A 19,388-nucleotide genomic window follows, 5' to 3' on the forward strand; every position below is an offset into this window, starting at 1 on the left:
GGAAGTTCCCCTTCAAGCCACCTCACCATCCTGACTTGGAAATATATTGCCGTTCCTTCACTGTCACTGGGTCAAAATCCTGGCCTCCTTTCCCAACAGCACTGTGGGTGTATCTACACCACATGGACTGCAGCAGTCCAAGAAGGCAGCTCACCACCACCTTCTCAAGGGCGACGAGGGATGGACAATAAATGCTTGCTTAGCCAGCAACACCCACATCTCATGAATGAATAGAAAAAAATAGACACATCCTGATCAACCTTTCCTAAAGACAAACCACTTCATACCAGAAATCAACCTAGTGAACCTTCTCTGGATGGCCTCCAATGGAAATACGCCTCTCCTTAACCTGAATCAGTAATCAACTGAAACAATTAGTTTTAGGTTTCTGGACAAATACAGGAATGGTTTGATTCTGAGAAAATAAGGAGAGGCTTGGTGGAGGATCGATAAGGATGTGGTTTCTGAAGCTGCTGTAGTTCTGAACTCTCACAAGGGAGGAGGTGGTTAGATGATGTAAGTGCCACCATTAAGCTGTGGAAATAATATGAAGACTGTATTTGGACAATGATGTGGGCAAAAAGGAGTAGATTCAGTTTGGTGACCCTTGTAGGCTTTGAGGTTATTAATAAGAAATAATCGTTAACATTCCCGCCTCTGAGTCAGAAACCCCACTGCAAACTGTCCTGGTGAGTGGAGACGGCTCTCCAGCTCATTCTGAATTGATATCAGGCAGGATATGTGTGTCCAGCGGGTCTGGCTGTCCATTCCCATTGAGTGAGTTGTAGGAGCTCCTCAAACTCTCCTGGTTGAAACCGGACCAACAGATCGGCTGGAATTAAATGGTTCCAGTCATAGAAGAAGCGTTAAGCAGTCTGAATTCTTCCACTAATTCACACTGTTCTCCAAGGGATCAGTTCAAAGAGAAACAATCACTACACTGTGTAATTTCCTGAAATAATCCCTGCTGTTTGTCCTGAATGAATCCATTTCAGTAACAAATGTTGAAATGTTTGCTCCACACCCACAGGGTTTCATCTGTTTAAAGCCACAAACAGAAAGGTCCTGTTTTCTCCTGGAGTTTGAGACAAATCAGCTTTTAAAATGATGCAGAGTTTCAGCCAATGAGGGAGATCCGGGCTCAGCCCCGCCCCTCATTCACACCAATTGGTTGGAGGACCAGCCGCTCCCGCTCGGTCCTCCAGACCCGCCCCCTCTTTCCAGATCGGCCTCCGATCAGTCGGGCATTGTGAGCTGGAGCATGCGCAGTGCGGGTGATGGCAAATAGCTGAGGTGATTTGTCTCGAAATTCTCGGCCGGTAAAATGCTGCCGGGTGGGTCATGAGGGAGGGATGGAGCCGGCGATTGGGCTGGGAGGCTTCACAAACACCCTGTGAGGGCTCCAAGCCTCGAATACGAAGCTCGGGTACGATATTTGAACCGGCTGCAGCTGCTCGGGCCATTACCCGAGACAGGGCCGGGTTAACGGCCGCCATCTTTATCTGGGACAATGTGCAGCCGGGGCGCCTGCGGAGACAATGAGGGAGCAATGGGCTCAACCACGCCCCTCATTCACTCCGATTGGAGGACCAGCCGCTCTTGTTCGGTCCTCCAGCTTCATCCCCTCTTCCCATTGGTCCGTCTCTCCCGTCAATCACTCCCTGGGCATTGTGAGCTGGAGTAACCGTTATGAATAATTATCAGCTCCTGGTTTGCAGCTGCGGGGCTTCTCCCTCCCGGGAACAGGCCCAGGTTAACGGCCGCCATCCTGGGTCAGCGAGTGGAGGATGGTTCACATCAGAGGAGGGGGGACAATAAATAAGAGGTTACACTTTGGGCTCAAACCAATGAGGAATCTGATCTGTGGGAAGGAAGGAAACCCTGGGAGGTGGGCGGGGAGGATTCAGAAACACCCGCTGGAGGCCCCAAACCCCCAATAAGACTCATTGATTTTATTGACAGTCTGCAGACGGGAGCTGGAGAACTGAACCCAGGCAGAGGGGAGGGAGGGAGAAAACTGGGAGTGGAGGAAAAAAATGGTGGAGATGGCGAGATGGGTTTGGATTTCAGCCCAGGGAGGAAGGAGAGTGTGTGGGACGGGGATTTACAGCTTTGGGGGAACAAACTCCCAATAAGAACCAAGATAAAAGCAAAAAACTGTGGATGCTGAAAATCAAAAACAAAAATACCTGGAAAAACGCAGCAAGTCTGGCAGCATCTGCAGAGAGGAACACAATCATTCGGACTCGAAACGTTAACTGTGTTCCTCTCCTCAGATGCTGCCAGACTTGCTGAGTTTTTCCAGGTATTTTTGTTTTTGTTCCCAATAAGAACCTGCATGTCTGGCGTTTGCAGTTAAAAACTTTCTGTGCAGCCATCTTGGTGAAGCGGGGCTTCAGGGTTCCTGTGACCAGGAGAGAAAATGATTGATTCATTGATTCTATTCTCACTCTGCATGGATTGGCTTGAGAACTGAACCCAGCCAGAGTAGAGAGAGATAACTGGGAGCAGAGCAAAGGATGGTGGAAATAATGTGATGGGTTTGGCAGGTTGAGCAACTCTCACAGAGATAATTAAGGGACAGCCTGCCATGGGGTCCATATGTGTGTGTTGAGGGAGGCTGTTGAGTGGGGTGCTGCCAGAGCTGTGAGGGTGGGTGGGGATGAGGTTTGGCTGCGAGAACAGTTTGAATAAGGTTCAATGCAGGTCCAATTTATGGGACAAACATCATCCTTGCACTATGCAGCCTGGGACAGTTAACTCAAATAAGGGACAATCCCATAAAATACTGAACAGTTGGTAACCCTGGGTTTGGATTCCAGCAAAGGGAGGGGGAAAGTGTGTGGCATGCGGATTTACTGCTTTGCAGGAACACGTGAGGAAAACATGCTTTAGAGAAACTAGAATTTTCTGTTCTGAATTTCTATCCTGTCTTGACAGTGCTGATGTTTGTAAACTCCTTTTACAGGATATTTGAAAGGGAGGATCTACTGACATGGAATCGGCCAACCTGGAGAATCACAAGGTCGAGAAACCATGGAAGTGTGGGGACTGCAGGAAGGCATTCAGATCTCCATCCCAGCTGGAAAGTCATCAACGCAGTCACACTGGGGAGAGACCGTTCACCTGTTCCATGTGTGGGAAGGGATTTAATCGATCATTTAACCTACTCACACACCAGCGAATTCACACTGGGGAGCGACCATTCATCTGCTCTGTGTGTATGAAGGGATTCAGCAGTTCATCTCACCTCCTGAAACACAAGCGTGGTCACACTGGTGAAAGGCCGTTCACCTGCTCCATGTGTGGGAAGGGGTTCACTAATTCATCTGACCTTCTGACACACCAGCGAGTTCACACTGGGGAGAGGCCGTTCACCTGCTCCAAGTGTGGGAAGAGATTCACTCAGTCACAAAACCTAGTGAGACACCAACGAGTTCACAAATAGCTTCTGGAGGTGGATTCTCTTGTTATTGCAGTTGTCAATCACATCCAGGTCTGAACCATGTTCATTTGGACAGTTTGCATTTATTTCTGCTGCTGTTAATAACCCCTATAACTGGCTGGAGCTAACTGTTCAGGAATTTGTCCCTCAAGTTCAGAGGAGATGAATTGATCAGTCAGAGTCTAACTGAATGGCAGAGCAGGTTCGAAGGGCTGAATGACCTACTCCAGTTCATAAAAGATGATCAGATAGGTGTGATCTCATTCTTATCGAACAATATGCAATGAGCGAGTTCAAGGAATCCATTTGGTCCTCAGATCACTTAACTGTGGACTGTGACTTGGAGTTGATGAAGCATCTGTCAAGCTGTGTTTATATTACATTCCTAGCCCATCTAACAAGTAACATCTCAAACTGAACCAGAGGATCTGCTGCTTACAACCACTCGGGTGTTACACCACGGAACTGACCACTTACCTTGGGCAAAATAAGTGCATTTCAATTTTTGGATGGAAATGATGGCAGTGTTCTGGGGACCAAATTGGAGACACAGGCACAGAGGTGTGGGGAATCTACCCACTAATGTGGGGATTGTTAACACAGCTGTGAAGGAATTTGGAACTTTTTACTGTGGCTAAGGTGCTATATACAACATGCTGTAGTTACTGTGGACTGGGGTGACATTCAATTCCCTGTTAACTCATGGATACATTCACAATGCAGAAAGGCTGTTCACCAGCTGCATGTGGAAAGGGATTCACTCAGCCATCCTTCTTTCTGACACACCAGCGCAGTCACGTGAGAGGGAGACCGTTCAGATACTTCATGTGTGTGAAGTGAGTTACTCAGTTTTCCCACCTGTAAACATTCCAGGTTTAAATTTTCAAAGGATTTGTTGCACAATGGGTACATTCCGGCTGGTGAGAGGCTGTATAAATGTGTGTGTGGAAGAAGATTCAATCATGCATGCTACTTGGTGACACACCAGTAGGCTCACATTTGACCATAGGGAGTTATCAATGCTGTTATTCACATCCAGGAGAGCACTATGACAGAGGACCCATGCACTAACTTTCTGAAACATAATCACAGAATGTTATGGTGCAGAAGGAAGCCATTCAGCCATCGTGTCTGCAGGGCTCTCCAAATAAGCATTGACTGAGCACCATTCTCTTGCCTTTTCCCTGCACCCTCATACATTGTTTCTATTCAAATAATCATCTACTGCCCTCTTGAATGCCTTCATTGAACCTGCCTCCACTACACTTCTAGGCAGTGCATTCCAGACATGAACCACTCACTGTGTGAAAAAGTTTTTTCTCACGTCACATTTGCTTCTTTTGCAAATCAATTTAAATCTGTGCCCTCTCATTCTTGATCCTTTTACAAGTGGGAAAAGTTTCTCCCTATCAATTCTATCCAGCCCCCTCATGATTTTAAACATCTCTATCAAATATCCTCTTACCCTTCTCCTCTCCAAGGAGAACAGTCCCAACCTCTATCTGCATAACTGAAGTTTCTCATCCCTGGAACCATTCTCGTAAACCTCTTCTGCACTCTCTCCAATGCGTTCACATCCTTCCTGTGGTGCCCAGAACTGTACTCAGTACTTCAGCTGAGATCTAAATAATGTCATATATAAGCTCAGCATAACCTACTTGCTCTTGTAGTCTATGCCCCTATTGATAAAGCCCAGGATACCGTAAGCTTTATTAACTGCTCTCTCCACCTGTCCTGGCACCTTTAATGATTTATGCACACATACACCTAAGTCCCTCTGCTCCTGCACCCCCTGAACAATTGTATCTTTATTTCATATTGTCTTTCCATGTTCTTCCTGCCAAAATGCCACATCCGGTCGAGAATGATGTTGGACAATTAAACAACTCACTGGAGGAGGAGATTCCACAAATATCTCCATCCTCAATGATGGAGGAGCCAAGAACATCAGTACAATAGATTAGGCTGAAGCATTTGCTACAATCTTCAGCCAGAAGTGCCGAGCGGATGATCCATCTCAGCCTCCTCCAGAGGTCCCAAGCATTACAAATGCAAGCCTTCAACCAATTCGATTCATTCTATGTGATGTCAAGGCACAAGATACTACAAAGGCTATAGGCCCTCTCAACATTCCGGCAATAGTGCTGAAGACTTGTGCTCCAGAACTTGCCGCGCTTCTTACCAAGTTGCTCCAGTACAGCTACAACACTGGCATCTACCCGGCTATGTGGAAAATTGTCCAGGTATGTCCTGTGCACAAAAAGCAGGACAAGTCCAACCCGGACAATTACTGCCCCATCAGTCTACTCTCGATCATCAGTAAAGTAACGGGGGGAGTCATCAACAGTGCTATCAAGCGGCACTTGCTTGGCAATAACCTACTCACTGACATCCAGTTTGGGTTCCGCCAGGGCCATTCAGCTCCTGACCTCATTACAGCCTTAGTTCAAACATGGACAAGAGAGCTGAACTCCCGTGGTGAGGTGAGAGTGATTGCCCTTGACATCAAGGCCGCATTTGACCGAGTGTAGCATCAAGGAGCCCTAGCAAAACTGAAGTCAATGGGAATCATGAGGAAAACTCTCCGCTGGTTGGAGTCATAGCTAGCACAAAAGAAGATGGTCGTGGTTGTTGAAGGTCAGTCGTCTCAGCTCCAGGACATCACTGCAGGAGTTCCTTAAGGTCCCTCAGCCCAACAATCTTCAGTTGCTTCATCAATGGACCTTCCTTCCATCATAAGGTCAGAAGTAGGGATGTTCACTGATGTTTGCACGATGTTCCACGACTCTTCGGATACTGAAGCAGTCCATGTCCAAATGCAACAGGACCTGGGCAATATCCAGGCTTAGGCTGACAAGTGGCAAGTAACATTCACGTCACACAAGTTCCAGGTAATTACCATCTCCAGCAAGAGACAATCCAACCATTTCCCCTTGATGTTCAATGGCATTACCATCATTGCATCCCCCACTATCAACATTCTGCAGGTTACCATTGACCAGAAACTGAGCTGGACTAGCCATATAAATGCTGTGGCTACAAGAGCAGGACAGAGGCTAGGAATCATGCGAGGAGTAACTCACCTCCTGACTCCCCAAAGCCTGTCCACCATCTAAAAGGTACAAGTCAGGAGTGTGATGGAATACCCCCCGCTTGCGTAGATGAGTGCAGCTCCCACAACACTCAGGAAGCTTGACACTGTCCAGGACAAAGCAGCCTGCTTGATTGGCATCACATCCACAAACATTCACTCCCTCCACCACCAACACACAGTAGCAGCAGTGTGTACCATCTACAAGATGCACTGCAGGAATTCACCAAGGGTCCTTCGACAGCAAAGCGGTCACCCAGTCTGCGTTTGGTCTCTCCAATGTAGAGGAAACCACATTGGGAGCAACGAATGCAGTAGACTAAGTTGAAGGAAATGCAAGTGAAATGCTGCTTCACTTGAAAGGAGTGTTTGGGCCCTTGGACGGTGAGGAGAGAGGAAGTGAAGGGGCAGGTGTTGCATATCTTGTGTTCGGATGGGGAGGTGCCGGAGGAGGGGGTTGAGGAGTAGGGGGTCATGGAGGAGTGGACCAGGGTGTCACAGAGGGAACGATCCCTACGGAATGCTGCCGGGGTGGTGAATGGAAGATGTGTTTGGTGGTGGCACCATGCTGGAGTTGGCAGAAATGGCGGAGGATGATCCTTTGAATGCGGAGGCTGGTGGGGTGATAAGTAAGGACAAGGGGGACCCTATCATGTTTCTGGGAGGGAGGAGAAGACGTGAGGGCGGATGCGCAGGAGATGGGCTGGACACGGTTGAGGGCCCTGTCAACTACCATGGGTGGAAAACCTCGGTTAAGGAAGAAGGAGGACCTGCCAGAGGAACTGTTTTTGGAGGTAGCATCATCAGAACAGATGCGACGGAGGCGAAGGAATTGAGAGAATGTGGTGGAGTCCTTAAAGGAAGCAGGGTGTGAGGAGCTGTAGTCGAGGTAGCTGTGGGAGTCGGTAGGCTTGTAATAGATATTGGTAGACAGTCTATCACCAGAAATTGAAACAGAGAGGTCAAGGAGGGGAAGGGAAGTGGCAGAGATGGGCCATGTGAAAATGATGGAGGGGTGGAGATTGGAAGCAAAATTAATAAATTTTTCCAGGTCCCAACGAGAGCATGAAGCACCACCGAAGTAGTCATCGATGTACCGGAGAAAGAGTTGTGGGAGGGGGCCGGAGTAGGACTGGAACAAGGAATGTTCCACATACCCCATAAAGAGACAGGCATAGCTGGGGCCCATGCGGGTACCCATAGCCACACCTTTTATTTAGAGGAAGTGAGAAATTGTTCAGTGTGAGAACAAGTTCAGCCAGATGGAGGAGAGTAGTGGTGGATGGGGATTGTTCGGGCCTCTGTTCGAGGAACAAACTGAGAGCCCTCAGACCATCCCGGTGGGGGATGGAGGTGTAGAGGGATTGGACGTCCATGGTGAAGAGGAAGCGGTTGGGGCCAGGGAACTGGAAATTGTTAATGTGACGTAAGGTGTCAGAGGAATCACGGATGTAGGTGGGGACTGGACAAGGGGAGAGAGAAGGGAGTCAAGATAGTGAGAAATGAGTTCCGTGGGGCAGGAACAGGCTGACACGATTGGTCTGCCGGGACATCTCTGGCTAAAGAAGTTTCTCCTCATCTCTGTTCTAAAAGGTCTTCCCTTTACTCTGAGGCTGTGCCCTCGGATCCTAGTCTCTCCTACCAATGAAAACATCTTCCCCACGTCCACTCTATCCAGGCCGCTCAGTATTCTGTAAGTTTCAATCAGATCCCCCCCTCATCCTTCTAAACTCCATCGAATATAGACCCAGAGTCCTCAAATGTTCCTCATATGTTAAGCCTTTCATTCCTGGGATCATTCTCGTGAACCTCCTCTGGACCCTCTCCAGGGCCAGCACATCCTTCCTGAGATACGGGGCCCAAAATTGCTCACAATATTCTAAATGTGGTCTGACCAGAGCCTTATAAAGCCTCAGCAGCACATCCCTGCTTTTATATTCTAGTCCTCTCGAAATAAATGCCAACATTGCATTTGCCTTCCTAACAACCAACTCAACCTGCAAGTTAACCTTAAGAGAATCCTGGACTAGGACTCCCAAGTCCCTTTGCACTCCAGACTTCTGAATTCTCTCCCCATTTAGAAAATAGTCTATGCCTCTATTCTTCCTACCAAAGTGCATGACCTCACACTTCCCCACGTTGTATTCCATCTGCCACTTCTTTGCCCTTTCTCCTAACCTGTCCAAATCCTTCTGCAGCCTCCCCGCCTCCTCAATACTACCTGTCCCTCCACCTATCTTTGCATCATCTGCAAACTTAGCCAGGATGCCCTCAGTTCCTTCATCCAGATCATTAATGTATAAAGTGAAAAGTTGTGGTCCCAACACTGACCCCTGCGGAACTCCATTAGTCACCGGCCGCCATCCTGAGATGGACCCCCTTATCCCCAATCTCTGCCTCCTGCCAGACAGCCAATCTTCTCTCCGTGCTAGTACCTTGCTACTAACACCATGGGCTCTTATCTTACTGAGCAGCCTCCTGTGCGGCACCTTGTCAAAGGCCTTCTGGAAGTCCAAGTAGATAACATCCATTGGCTCTCCTTTGTCTAACCTAAGATGCAACACCTGCCCTTTCACTTCCTCTCTCCTCACCGTCCAAGGGCCCAAACACTCCTTTCAAGTGAAGCAGCATTTCACTTGCATTTTCCCCAGCTTAATCTACTGCATTCATTGCTCCCAATGCAGTCTCCTCTACATTGGAGAGACGAAACGCAAACTGGGCGACCACTTTGCATAACACCTGCGGTCTGTCCGCAAGAATGACCCAAACCTCCCTGTCGCTTGCCATTTTAACACTCCACCCTGCTCTCTTGCCCACATGTCTGTCCTTGGCTTGCTGCATTGTTCCAGTGAAGCTCAACGCAAACTGGAGGAACAGCACCTTATCTTCCAACTGGGCACTTTACAGCCTTCCGGACTGAATATTGAATTAAACAACTTTAGATCTTGAACTCCCTCCTCCATCCCCACACCCTTTCCGTTTCTTCCCCCTCCCTTTTGTTTTTTCCAATAATTTATATAGATTTTTCTTTTCCCACCTATTGCCATTATTTTTAAGTTTATACCTTTTATGCCCTGTTAGTCTTATTTCACCCCACCCCCACTAGAGCTGTAACTTGTGTGTCCTGCCATCCATTCTTAATTAGCACATTCTCTTAGATAATATCACCACCTTTAACACCTCTTTGTACTTTTGTCTGTGACATCTTTTGATTATCTGCTCCTATCACTGCTTGCTTGTCACTACAACCACCCCCCACCACTTCTCTCCTCCCACCACCGCCCCCCCCCCCCAACCTTAAACCAGCTTATATTTCACCCCTCTCAATTTTACTCAGTTATGTTGAAGGGTAATGAGGACTCGAAACGTCAACTTTATTCTTCTCCGCCAATGCTGCCAGACCTGCTGAGTTTTTCCAGGTAATTCTGTTTTTGTTTTGGATTTCCAGCATCCGCAGTTTTTTGTTTTTATCTCTAGGGATCTCCTGAAACGCCATTGCATTCACACTTGGGAGAGGCCATTCACCTGCTCTGTGTGAAGGAATTCATTCAGTCATCGCAACTCAATAAACATCAACTTGTTCACAGTGATAAGAAACCGTTTAAATGTTCTGACTGTGGGAAAAGCTTTAAAAGCACAGGTGATTTGCTGAGACACCAACCCACTCACACTGGTGAGAGGCTGTTAAGCTGTACTGTATGTGGGAAACGATTCACTAATTCATCCCAGCTGTCTGAACACCAGCGAGTTCACACTGGGGAGAGACCGTTCATCTGCTCTGAGTGTGGGATGCGATTCATTCGGTCAAGCAGCCTCATTTCACACCGACTAGTTCACACTGATAAGAGACCGTTTAAATGTTCTGACTGTGACAAGAGCTTTAAATGCAAAATGCAACTGCTGAGTCACCAGAGCACTCACACTGGGAAGAGGCCATTTGTCTGCCCCATGTGAGGGAAGGGATTCATTCAGTTATCGCAGCTCAATAAACATCAGCTTGTTCACACAACATTTAAATGTTCTGATTGTGGGAAGAGTTTTAAAAACACAAGAAACCTGCTAACACACCAGCGAATTCTCACTGGGAGAGGCCATTCAGCTGTTCTGTATCTGGAAAACGATTAATTAATCCATTCCACCTCACTGAACATCATCGAGTTCACACTGGGGAGAGGCCATTCACCTGCTCCCTGTGTGGGAAGGGTTTCACTCGGATAAGCGCCCTGATTTCACACCAACTTGTTCATGCTGTTAAGAGACTATTTAAGTTCTCTGACTGTGAAAAGAGTTTTAAATGCAAAAGGGAACTGCTGAGACACGAGCGCAGTCAGACTGGAGAGAGGCCATTCCCCTGCTCCGTGTGTGGGAAGGGATTCACTGACTCATCCAGTCTGCTGAAACACCAGCATATTCACACTGGGGAGAGGCCTTTCACATGCTCCGTGTGTGAGAAGCGATTTAATCTATCATCCGCCCTGCTGAGACACTAGCAAATTCACAAGTGACTGCAGGGATTAGGTTCTGCTGTTGTTTCTGCTGCATTCTCACAGTTGGGGTTTGTTGCTGCAGATGTTAATAACTGGGCTGAAGTTTAATACTCATATACATTTAATCTGCATGTTGTATAAAGTAAAGCGGGAAGGGTCACTTTCTAAAAAAAACTTATTTCCAGTAATGGAAGCTACCATGAATGTGGTGAATCCCAGTAAAACAATTAGGAAATGAAAGTAATGTTTGTGTCTGGACTTTGTTTTTGGATTACTGTGGGTCAGAGCAGGATGTGTGAGGGCAGTTCAGGGTCAGATGCTGAAATACTGCACCCCACAAGAACATCACAAACTTCCCTTCCTGGCGAATCTCAGGGTCAGACACCTGCATCCCAAGGGGACATCACAAATTGCTCCTTTCCAGGACAGCTCAGGGTTGGATACTGAACATCCTGCCTCACAGTGACATCCCAAACTGGCCCCACTCTGAGATAATCATTGCTGGAGGGACAGCAACCAGGACATAGGAACAAGATGAGGCCATTCAGTCCCACAAATCTGCTCCCCCATACAATTAGATCATAGTTGATCTGCACCTCAACTCCATTTTCCCATCTTTGATCCATTTTCTTTGAGATCTTTATTTAACAAGAATCTATCGATTCCCAATTGAAAATTTCAATTGATCCCCGGCCTTTTGTGGAGATTGGTCCAGATTTGCATCAAGTTGTTTCTGATTTCACTGCACGGGTTATGTATCAAACAATGACTCAATGTCTAACACAGACACCATGGACACCAAACCCAGTTACCCTGAGAGAATACATGCAGCAGAACAGGGGCCACTGAACTGAATTCTGACCACAGAAAGTTCACTCGAGCAAAACCAGGCTGAACATGAAGATAAGGCAGAAACACAAGCAAATGTGATAGTTGACAATTAACCATAAATCAAACTCAATTAGAATGAACATTGGAGGAGCTTGATTAGATTCATAATGCAGAATGAGTCATAAACTGAGACAATTTCTTTATGGATAATGGAAAATACTGGACAAAGATAGGAATGATTTCATTCTGAGAGGATGAGGAGAGGCTTGGTAGAGGATAACTAGTTCCTAGTAGTTTCTTCAGCTACTGTAGTTCAGCACTCTCACAAGGAAGGAGGTGGTTAGATTATCTAAGTACCACTATTAAGTTGCAAAAGTAAAATTAAGACTTTTTTTGGAGTGGATATACAAAGGAGATCTGTCAGTTCGGTGGTAATCATAACTTTTACGGTTATTAATAAAGAATAACTTCACATTCCCACCTCTGAGTCAGAAACCGCATTGCAGACATTCCTGGTGAGTGGAGACGGCTCTTCAGCTCATTGTGGGTTGATGTCAGGCAGGATCAGCGTGTCAGGCGGGTCTGACTGTCCACTCCCATTGTGTGCGTTGTGGGAACTCATCAAACTCTCCCGGTTGAAACCGGACCAACAGATCGGCTGGAATTAAATGGTTCCAGACACGGAAGGGGCGTTAAACAGCCTGTGAATTCTTCAACTAATTCACACTGTTCTCCAAGGGATCAGTTCAAAGAAAATCAATCACTACACTATAATTTCCTGAAATAATCCCTGCTGTCTGTCCTGAATGAATCCATTTCAATAACAAATGTTGAAATGTTTGCTCCACACCCACATGGTTTCATCTGTTTAAAGCCACAAACAGAAAGGCCCAGTTTTCTCCTGGAGTTTGAGACAAATCAGCTTCCAAAATGATGCAGAGTTTCAGCCAATGAGGGAGATCCAGGCTCAGCCCCGCCACCTCATTCACTCCGATTGGGTGGAGGACAGCTGCACACGAACGGTCCTCCAGCCACGCCCCCTCTTTCTAATGGTGCGGAGCAGCCGTCAATCACTAGCCGGGCATTGTGATCTGGAGCATGCGCAGTGCGGGTGATGCCCAAGGAGAGATGTTTGTTTGTCTCATCTTCAGGCGGGAAGGAGGCGGATAAGCGGAGGCAGCGTTAGGGGCAGTGGGTGGGAGGAGAGGCTTCACAAACATCCAGTGGAAGCCTCAAAGCCATAAACAAGAAGCTTCAGGTACTTCGTTTGCATTAACGGAGCGGTATCTTTCTTGGTGAAAGGCTCAGGTTAACGGCCGCCATCGGCATTGGGGTTGCGCATGCGCGGTCACCACTCTCCCTGTCAGCAGGAATGTCAGAGACAGAGAGTGAAACAGGCACAGAAACAGCCCCTTCGGCCCGTCGTGTCCTTGCCGGCCATCAAGCACCTATCTATTTTCCAGCACCTGGCCCGCAGCCCTGTCTGATATGGCGTTTCAAGTGCTCATCTAAATACTTCTTAAATGTTGTGAGGGTTTCTGCCTTTACCACCCCCGTCAGGCAAGTGTGGTCCAGATTCCAACCACCCTCTGGGTGGAAATAATGTTTCCTCAAATACCCTCTAAACCTCCTGCCCCTTACCTTAAATCTATGCCCCCTGGTTATTGACACCTCCGCGAAAGGGAAAAGTTTCTTCCTATCTACACTATCTATGCCCCTCATAATTTTGTATATCAATGTTGTGAATTTCTATCCTGGACTGACAGGGATGGATTTTGAAACTACTTTTACAGGAGGTTAGAAGAGGGTTTGGAGACAGAAAGCTCAAACCAAACATAACATTAATTCTCAATTAATCAGAACCTCAATATCATCGGCCTTTGAGTTTAGGCATCGAGTTGCAGGTCATCGCCATTCACTGTGTAAAAAAAGCTCTTACTCTCATTCCCCCTGGATCTCTTGCTCAAAATCAAAATCTTCAACTTGTGTTCATAATCCTTTTACAGCAGATAATGGGAACAGTTTTTCTTTATGTGCCTTATCTAAACCTCTTATAAGCTTGTACACCTCTATCAACTCTCCTCAATCTCCTTTGCTCCAAGGAGAACAACCCCAGTTCTCCAACCTAACATTCCAACTAAAATCCATCATCCCTCGAACCATTCTGGTAAATCTCCTCTGCACCCTCTCAAGGACCCTCACATCCTTCATAATGTGTGGTGACCACTGGTTTGCACAGACCCAGATGTTTTGTGTTTGTGTCTGTGATGTCATCACACACTGACAATTGTGCGGTGACATCACCCCGCTCCCCGGGTATTTCCACAACTGGGAGATTTTTCTCTGACTCCAGTGCTTCTGATATCTTTCCATCTGCATGCTCCAGCAGGAGATTTTAAAATTGAAAACAGTGGAATTGTTATTCAGCATCCATCTACAATTTAGAGCATTTAATGCTATGCTCTGTTATCTGTGAGAGGTTCCATGGCTCTGGGGCTGGTGTGACACCTTCATTGTGGATCTGAATCCATGTCCATCCATTGCTCTTTTTCACCTCTGCTCTCGCTGATCACCTCTCTGCTGTTGCCTAATTAATGGGTATATTTTAGTTATGTTTAGTATTTTACTGTTACTTTCACCAATCATGTAAAAATGCATTTTCCACGGCCGCCCTTCCCTCAACCATGTGCTGCTGGCTTACCAGTTTTATCTTCCCACAGTATCTTTCAGTCAGGAATTGTTTTTGTTGTGCTATGGTCTATTTCTCTTCCACTTCTGAGCTTACAATGACCATCAAATTCTGCACCATTTTTATTCCCCATAATTCATTAACACACTGAAACGTTAAGTCTCCACAGATATTGCCTGACCTGCTGAGTATTTCCAGCATTTTTGTATTTTATTTCAGATTTCCATCAGTTGCAGTATTTTGCTGTTATTTTATTGCAGGCGGCACTCAGAGTTCAGAGACACAGGCAGACCAGTTAAGAGCCAGTTTGTAGCAGTGTGGCTGTTACAGAAGTCCCTGGCCTTCAGTGCAGGTCTATTTAATAGAATCAGAATATGATAACAAAAAACAGGAGGCCCTTTAGTCCATCGTGCCCGTTCTGGTTCTCTGCAACACCAAATCAGTTAGCCCCACTCCCTTGCCCATTCCTCATAGTCTAGCAATTGTGTTTTTTCTCTTCAGGTGATTATCCAGTTCCCTTTTGAAAACCTTTTTTTGCATCAGTTTGAGCTGGAGGAGAAGCTGCTGGGTTTAACCCCAAAGACTTTGGAACCCAGTCAGACCCAGAAATTTCCTATGCGAAATTGTCGAGGGAGGTAGATTTCAGGAGAGGTAAGGTTGTTGAACAGACACTGACCAGACAATATAAAAGAGTAATGTTTTAGGAAAAAGTATTTCTGTAGATGCTTTCAATCTACTTTACATTTACATATTTTTAAAATTTATCCTTGGGATTGGGTGTCACTAACAGCAGCAGATATTACCCATCCGCAGTTGCCTTTGGAGAAGATGATGTTTGACCTTCTTGAACCACTGAAGTCCGTGTGGTGAAGGTGCTTCCTCAATGATGTTAGATGAGTAGTTACAGGTTATTCACCCAGTGATGATGAAGGAACAGTGATATATGTCCAAGTCAACAACAACAATGTGTGTTTATATCGTGCCTTTATGTACTAGAATATTCCAAGGCATTTCACAGAAATGTTTCAAAGCAACATTTGACATCGAGACACATCGGGAAATGTTAGGGTAGGTGACCAGATTTTGGCGAAATAGGTAGAAGCATCTTAAAGGAGGAAAGTGAAGTCGAGAGGCAAAGAGGTTTAGGGAGGAAATTTCTCAGTCATGGAAGCTGAAGGTATGGGAACAGTTAAAATCAAGAATGTTCAGGAGGTTGGAATTAGATGCGTGCAGATATCTCGGAGGGTTGTGAGGCGGAAGGAGATCACAGAGATAGGGAACAGTTGGGGAGGAATTTGAAAATAAGGCTATAAGTTTTAAAATGTGGGTGCTTCTTAAACAGGAACTTTGTCGGTCAGTGAGCACAGGGGTGATGGGTGAACAAAACTTAGTATGAGTAAGCACACGGGCAGCAGATTACTGGGAGGTTGGCTGCCCTGGAGTGTATTAGGATAGTTAAGTCTAGAGGTAACAAAAGAATGGATGAGAGTTTCAGCAGCAGATGAGCTGAGACTCGGGTGGAGTCAGGCGATGTTAGTGAGGTGAAAATAGGCAGTCTTGGTGATAACACTGAAATGTGATTGTAAACTCATCTCGGGGTCAGATATTACATAAACATCATGAATAGTCTGGTTCAGCCTCAGACAGTTTTCAGGGAGAGGGATGGAGTCGGTGACTATGGAGTGGAGTTTACCACAGGGACTGAAGTCAATGGCTTCAGTCTCCCAATATTTAAATGGAGGAAATTTCTTCTCATCTAGGACTGGATGTCAGGCAAGTCAGGATGGTGTGTGAGTTGGAGGGGAACTTGGAGCTGATGGTGTTCACATATACCTGTTACCCTGGTCCTTCCAAGTGGTGGAGGTTGAAGGTTTGGGAGTTTCTGTCAAAGTTATGGTTGAGTTGGTCTCTCATTTACTACCTGCCTCTCCCACTTCTCTCTCTCTCTCCTCCCATAGTGTCCAGAATCTTGTGTAGGCCTAGACCGGGTGGCAGGTTCCCTTCCCTGCAGGACATTAGTGAACCAGTTGGGTTTTTACGACAATCGAGCAGTTTTCATGGTCACTTGTTCCTAGTTCCGGCTGCACAACTTACCATTCAGATTCATTCAGCTCAGTTTCACAACCTGCCTTTGGTACATGTGGGTTCTCTCACTCCCTTTTTCCTGTTTTAAATCAATTGCATAGGAGACTAGAAGGGGAGGATTTACAGTTCAGAAACTCAAACTAAACATCACATCAGGATCTGAATGAGTCGCCCAATTCATCAGGACCTGAATATCATCAGCCTTTGAACATGGAACCAAAAAGCACCGTTCATTCTGGGGAAAAACTATGGAAATGTGGGGACTATGAGAATGGATTCAATTACCCATCTGAGCTGGAAATTCACCAGCGAATTCACACTGAGGAGAGGCCGTTCACCTGCTCTGAGTGCGGGAAGGGATTCACAAAGTCAAACTACCTGCGAAAACACCAGCGGGTTCACACTGGGAAGAGGCCATTCACCTGCTCCGAGTGTGGGAAAGGATTCATTAATTCATCTGACCTGCTGACACACCGAAGAGTTCACACTGGGGAGAGGCCGTTCATCTGCCCCAAGTGTGGGAAGGGATTCGCTCAGTCATCCACCCTGCTTATACACCAGCGAGTTCACACTGGGGAGAGACCGTTCACCTGCTCTGTGTGTGGGAAGGGATTCACTTGTTCATCAAACCTGATGAGACACCAGCAAATTCACACCGACAAGAAACCTTTTAAATGCACAGACTGTGAGAAGTGCTATAAAAGTATTGAGGAACTGATGTCCCATCAATGTTTTCACACTGACGAGAGACCATTCAAGTGCTCTCACTGTGGGGCTGGGTTCAGGCAGACATGTGAACTCACTGTACACCAGCGAATTCACACTGGGGAGAGACCGTTCCTCTGCTCCGAGTGTGGGAAGGGATTCACTCAGTCATCCAACCTGCTGAGGCATCAGCGTGTTCACACTGATGAAAGACCTTTTAAATGCCCAGACTGTGGAAAGTGCTATAAAAGTTCTGGGGAACTGATGCGCCATCAACGTATTCACACTGATGTGAGACCATTCAGATGCTCTCAATGTGGCACTGGTTTCAGGCAATCATCTCAGCTCACTATACACCAGCAAGTTCACACTGGAGTGAGACCATTCATCTGTTCCATGTGTGGAAAGGGATTCACTCAGTCATCCCACCTGCAGAAACACCAGCGAGTTCACAGTGCGGAGAGACCATTTATCTGCTTCGTGTGTGGGAAGAGATTCACTCGGTCATCCACCCTGATGAGTCACCAGCGAGTTCACAAACAATTACAGTGACTGGATTTTGCTGTTAATCACTTCCATGAACCATGTTCATTGCTGTCTATTTTTACTGATGTTAATAAACTCCTGCCTAGTTATCATAGTTAGTTTTCTGGATAAAAGTCAAATAAATTAGCTTTATATTCGACAGACTGTGTTGGATCTTCTTAATATCTCTAACACATTAGTTGCTTTTGAAGTTCTCTCTCCTGTCTCCTCCATTCTCACCTCCCAACGACAAGTGTGAGGAGCTCATGGAGCTTCTTTGTCATGAAGATTGAGACAATCTGATCAACTGCCTCTGCTGCTTCCCTCCTTTTCACTAGCCCACTGGGAAAAACTGTATCTAAAGTTCTTCCTTCTCCGAGCCCTGAACTTGCATCTTTCTCCAATTTCTCTCCTACCTTCCTCATGTCCATGAAACCTGTCTTCTGCTCCCTTGACCCTATTCTCACTAAACTGCTGACCACCCAACTTCCCTCAACAATGGAGTCCTCCATTTATTAATGGAGACATGAAGTACAAAAGCAAGGAAGTCACACTGAATCTTTATAAATCACTTTTTAATCCTCAGCTCAAATATTGTGTTTAGTTCTGAGCACCACACTTCAGGAAAGATGTCAAGGCCTTGGAGAGAGTACATGGAAAATTGACCAGAATAGTATCAGGGATGAGAGGTTTCTGTTATGTGGAGAGACTGGAGAATCTGGGATGGGTCTCTTTGGAGCAGAGAAGGTTAAGGAGTGATTTTAGTAGAGGTGTGAGCATTTTTGAAGAATTTTCATCAAATAGGGAGAAATTGTTTCCATTGGCAGGATGGTTCATAACTGCAAGACACAGATTTAAAACAATTGGCAAAAAATCCAGGATGGAGATGAGGAGAGGTTATTTTACTCAGTGAGTTCTGATGATCTAGAACACATTGTCTGAATGACTGGTGGAAGCAGATCCAATAGTAACTTTCAAAAGTGATTTGGGCTTTTACTTCATAAGGAAAGATTTTTCAGGGCTCGGGAGAAAGATCAGGGGAGTGGGACAGAATGTCAACATTTTCAGAGAGATAGTACAGACAAAATGAGCTGAATGGCCACCTTGTCAGCTCTATGATTCGATCATAAGGTGTTTATTATGAATCACCATCCTGTTATAGAATCACATGATCTCATCAGAGTACAGCACAGAAGGAGGCCACTTGGCTCATCGAATCTGCACTGGCTCTTTCAAAGAGCAATCCGGTTAATCCCACTCTCCCCACTCTTTCCCCATATCCCCAGACGAGGTTTCAGCCGATCATCTGGCCTGTCAAGACACAAGCCCAGTCACATTGGGGAGAAACCATGTTAATGTGGGGACAGTGGAAAGGGATTAAAATGCTCATTTGAGTTGGAAATTCATCAGCACAAATATACCAGGGAGAGGCCATTCACCTGCTCCATGTGTAGGAAGGGATTTGCTCGGTCATTCAGCTCTCAAACACACCAGCAAGTTCATACTGGAGAGAGAGGGGGTTTAAATGCT

At 46.2% G+C, this 19,388-nt stretch overlaps 2 protein-coding genes across 3 annotated transcripts in view; both read left to right on the forward strand.

Moving 5' to 3' along the window:
- The window catches only part of LOC144697392 (uncharacterized), a 558,602-nt gene that overhangs the window by 243,314 nt on the left and 295,900 nt on the right, over nt 1-19,388 (forward strand). The window lies entirely within an intron of this gene.
- Nucleotides 12,964-18,011, forward strand: LOC144697018 (uncharacterized). 2 transcript variants are annotated; one of them, XM_078568775.1, is made up of 2 exons: nt 12,964-13,112; nt 16,730-18,011. In XM_078568775.1, exon 2 carries the CDS (start codon nt 16,839-16,841, stop codon nt 17,883-17,885), a length of 1,047 nt encoding a protein of 348 aa, XP_078424901.1. In that variant the 5' UTR covers nt 12,964-13,112; nt 16,730-16,838; the 3' UTR covers nt 17,886-18,011. The 2 variants fall into 2 exon arrangements, with proteins under 2 accessions (XP_078424901.1, XP_078424900.1); XM_078568774.1 differs by lacking the exon at nt 12,964-13,112 and adding an exon at nt 15,092-15,194.

Source organism: Cetorhinus maximus, chromosome 23 (genome assembly GCF_964194155.1).
Source record: "Cetorhinus maximus chromosome 23, sCetMax3.hap1.1, whole genome shotgun sequence".
NCBI classification, from domain to species: Eukaryota; Metazoa; Chordata; class Chondrichthyes; order Lamniformes; family Cetorhinidae; genus Cetorhinus; species Cetorhinus maximus.

Bases quoted from the DNA above. Each gene is read 5' to 3' on its own strand.
- LOC144697018 (XM_078568775.1), top strand. From the start codon at position 16,839: ATGGAACCAAAAAGCACCGTTCATTCTGGGGAAAAACTATGGAAATGT.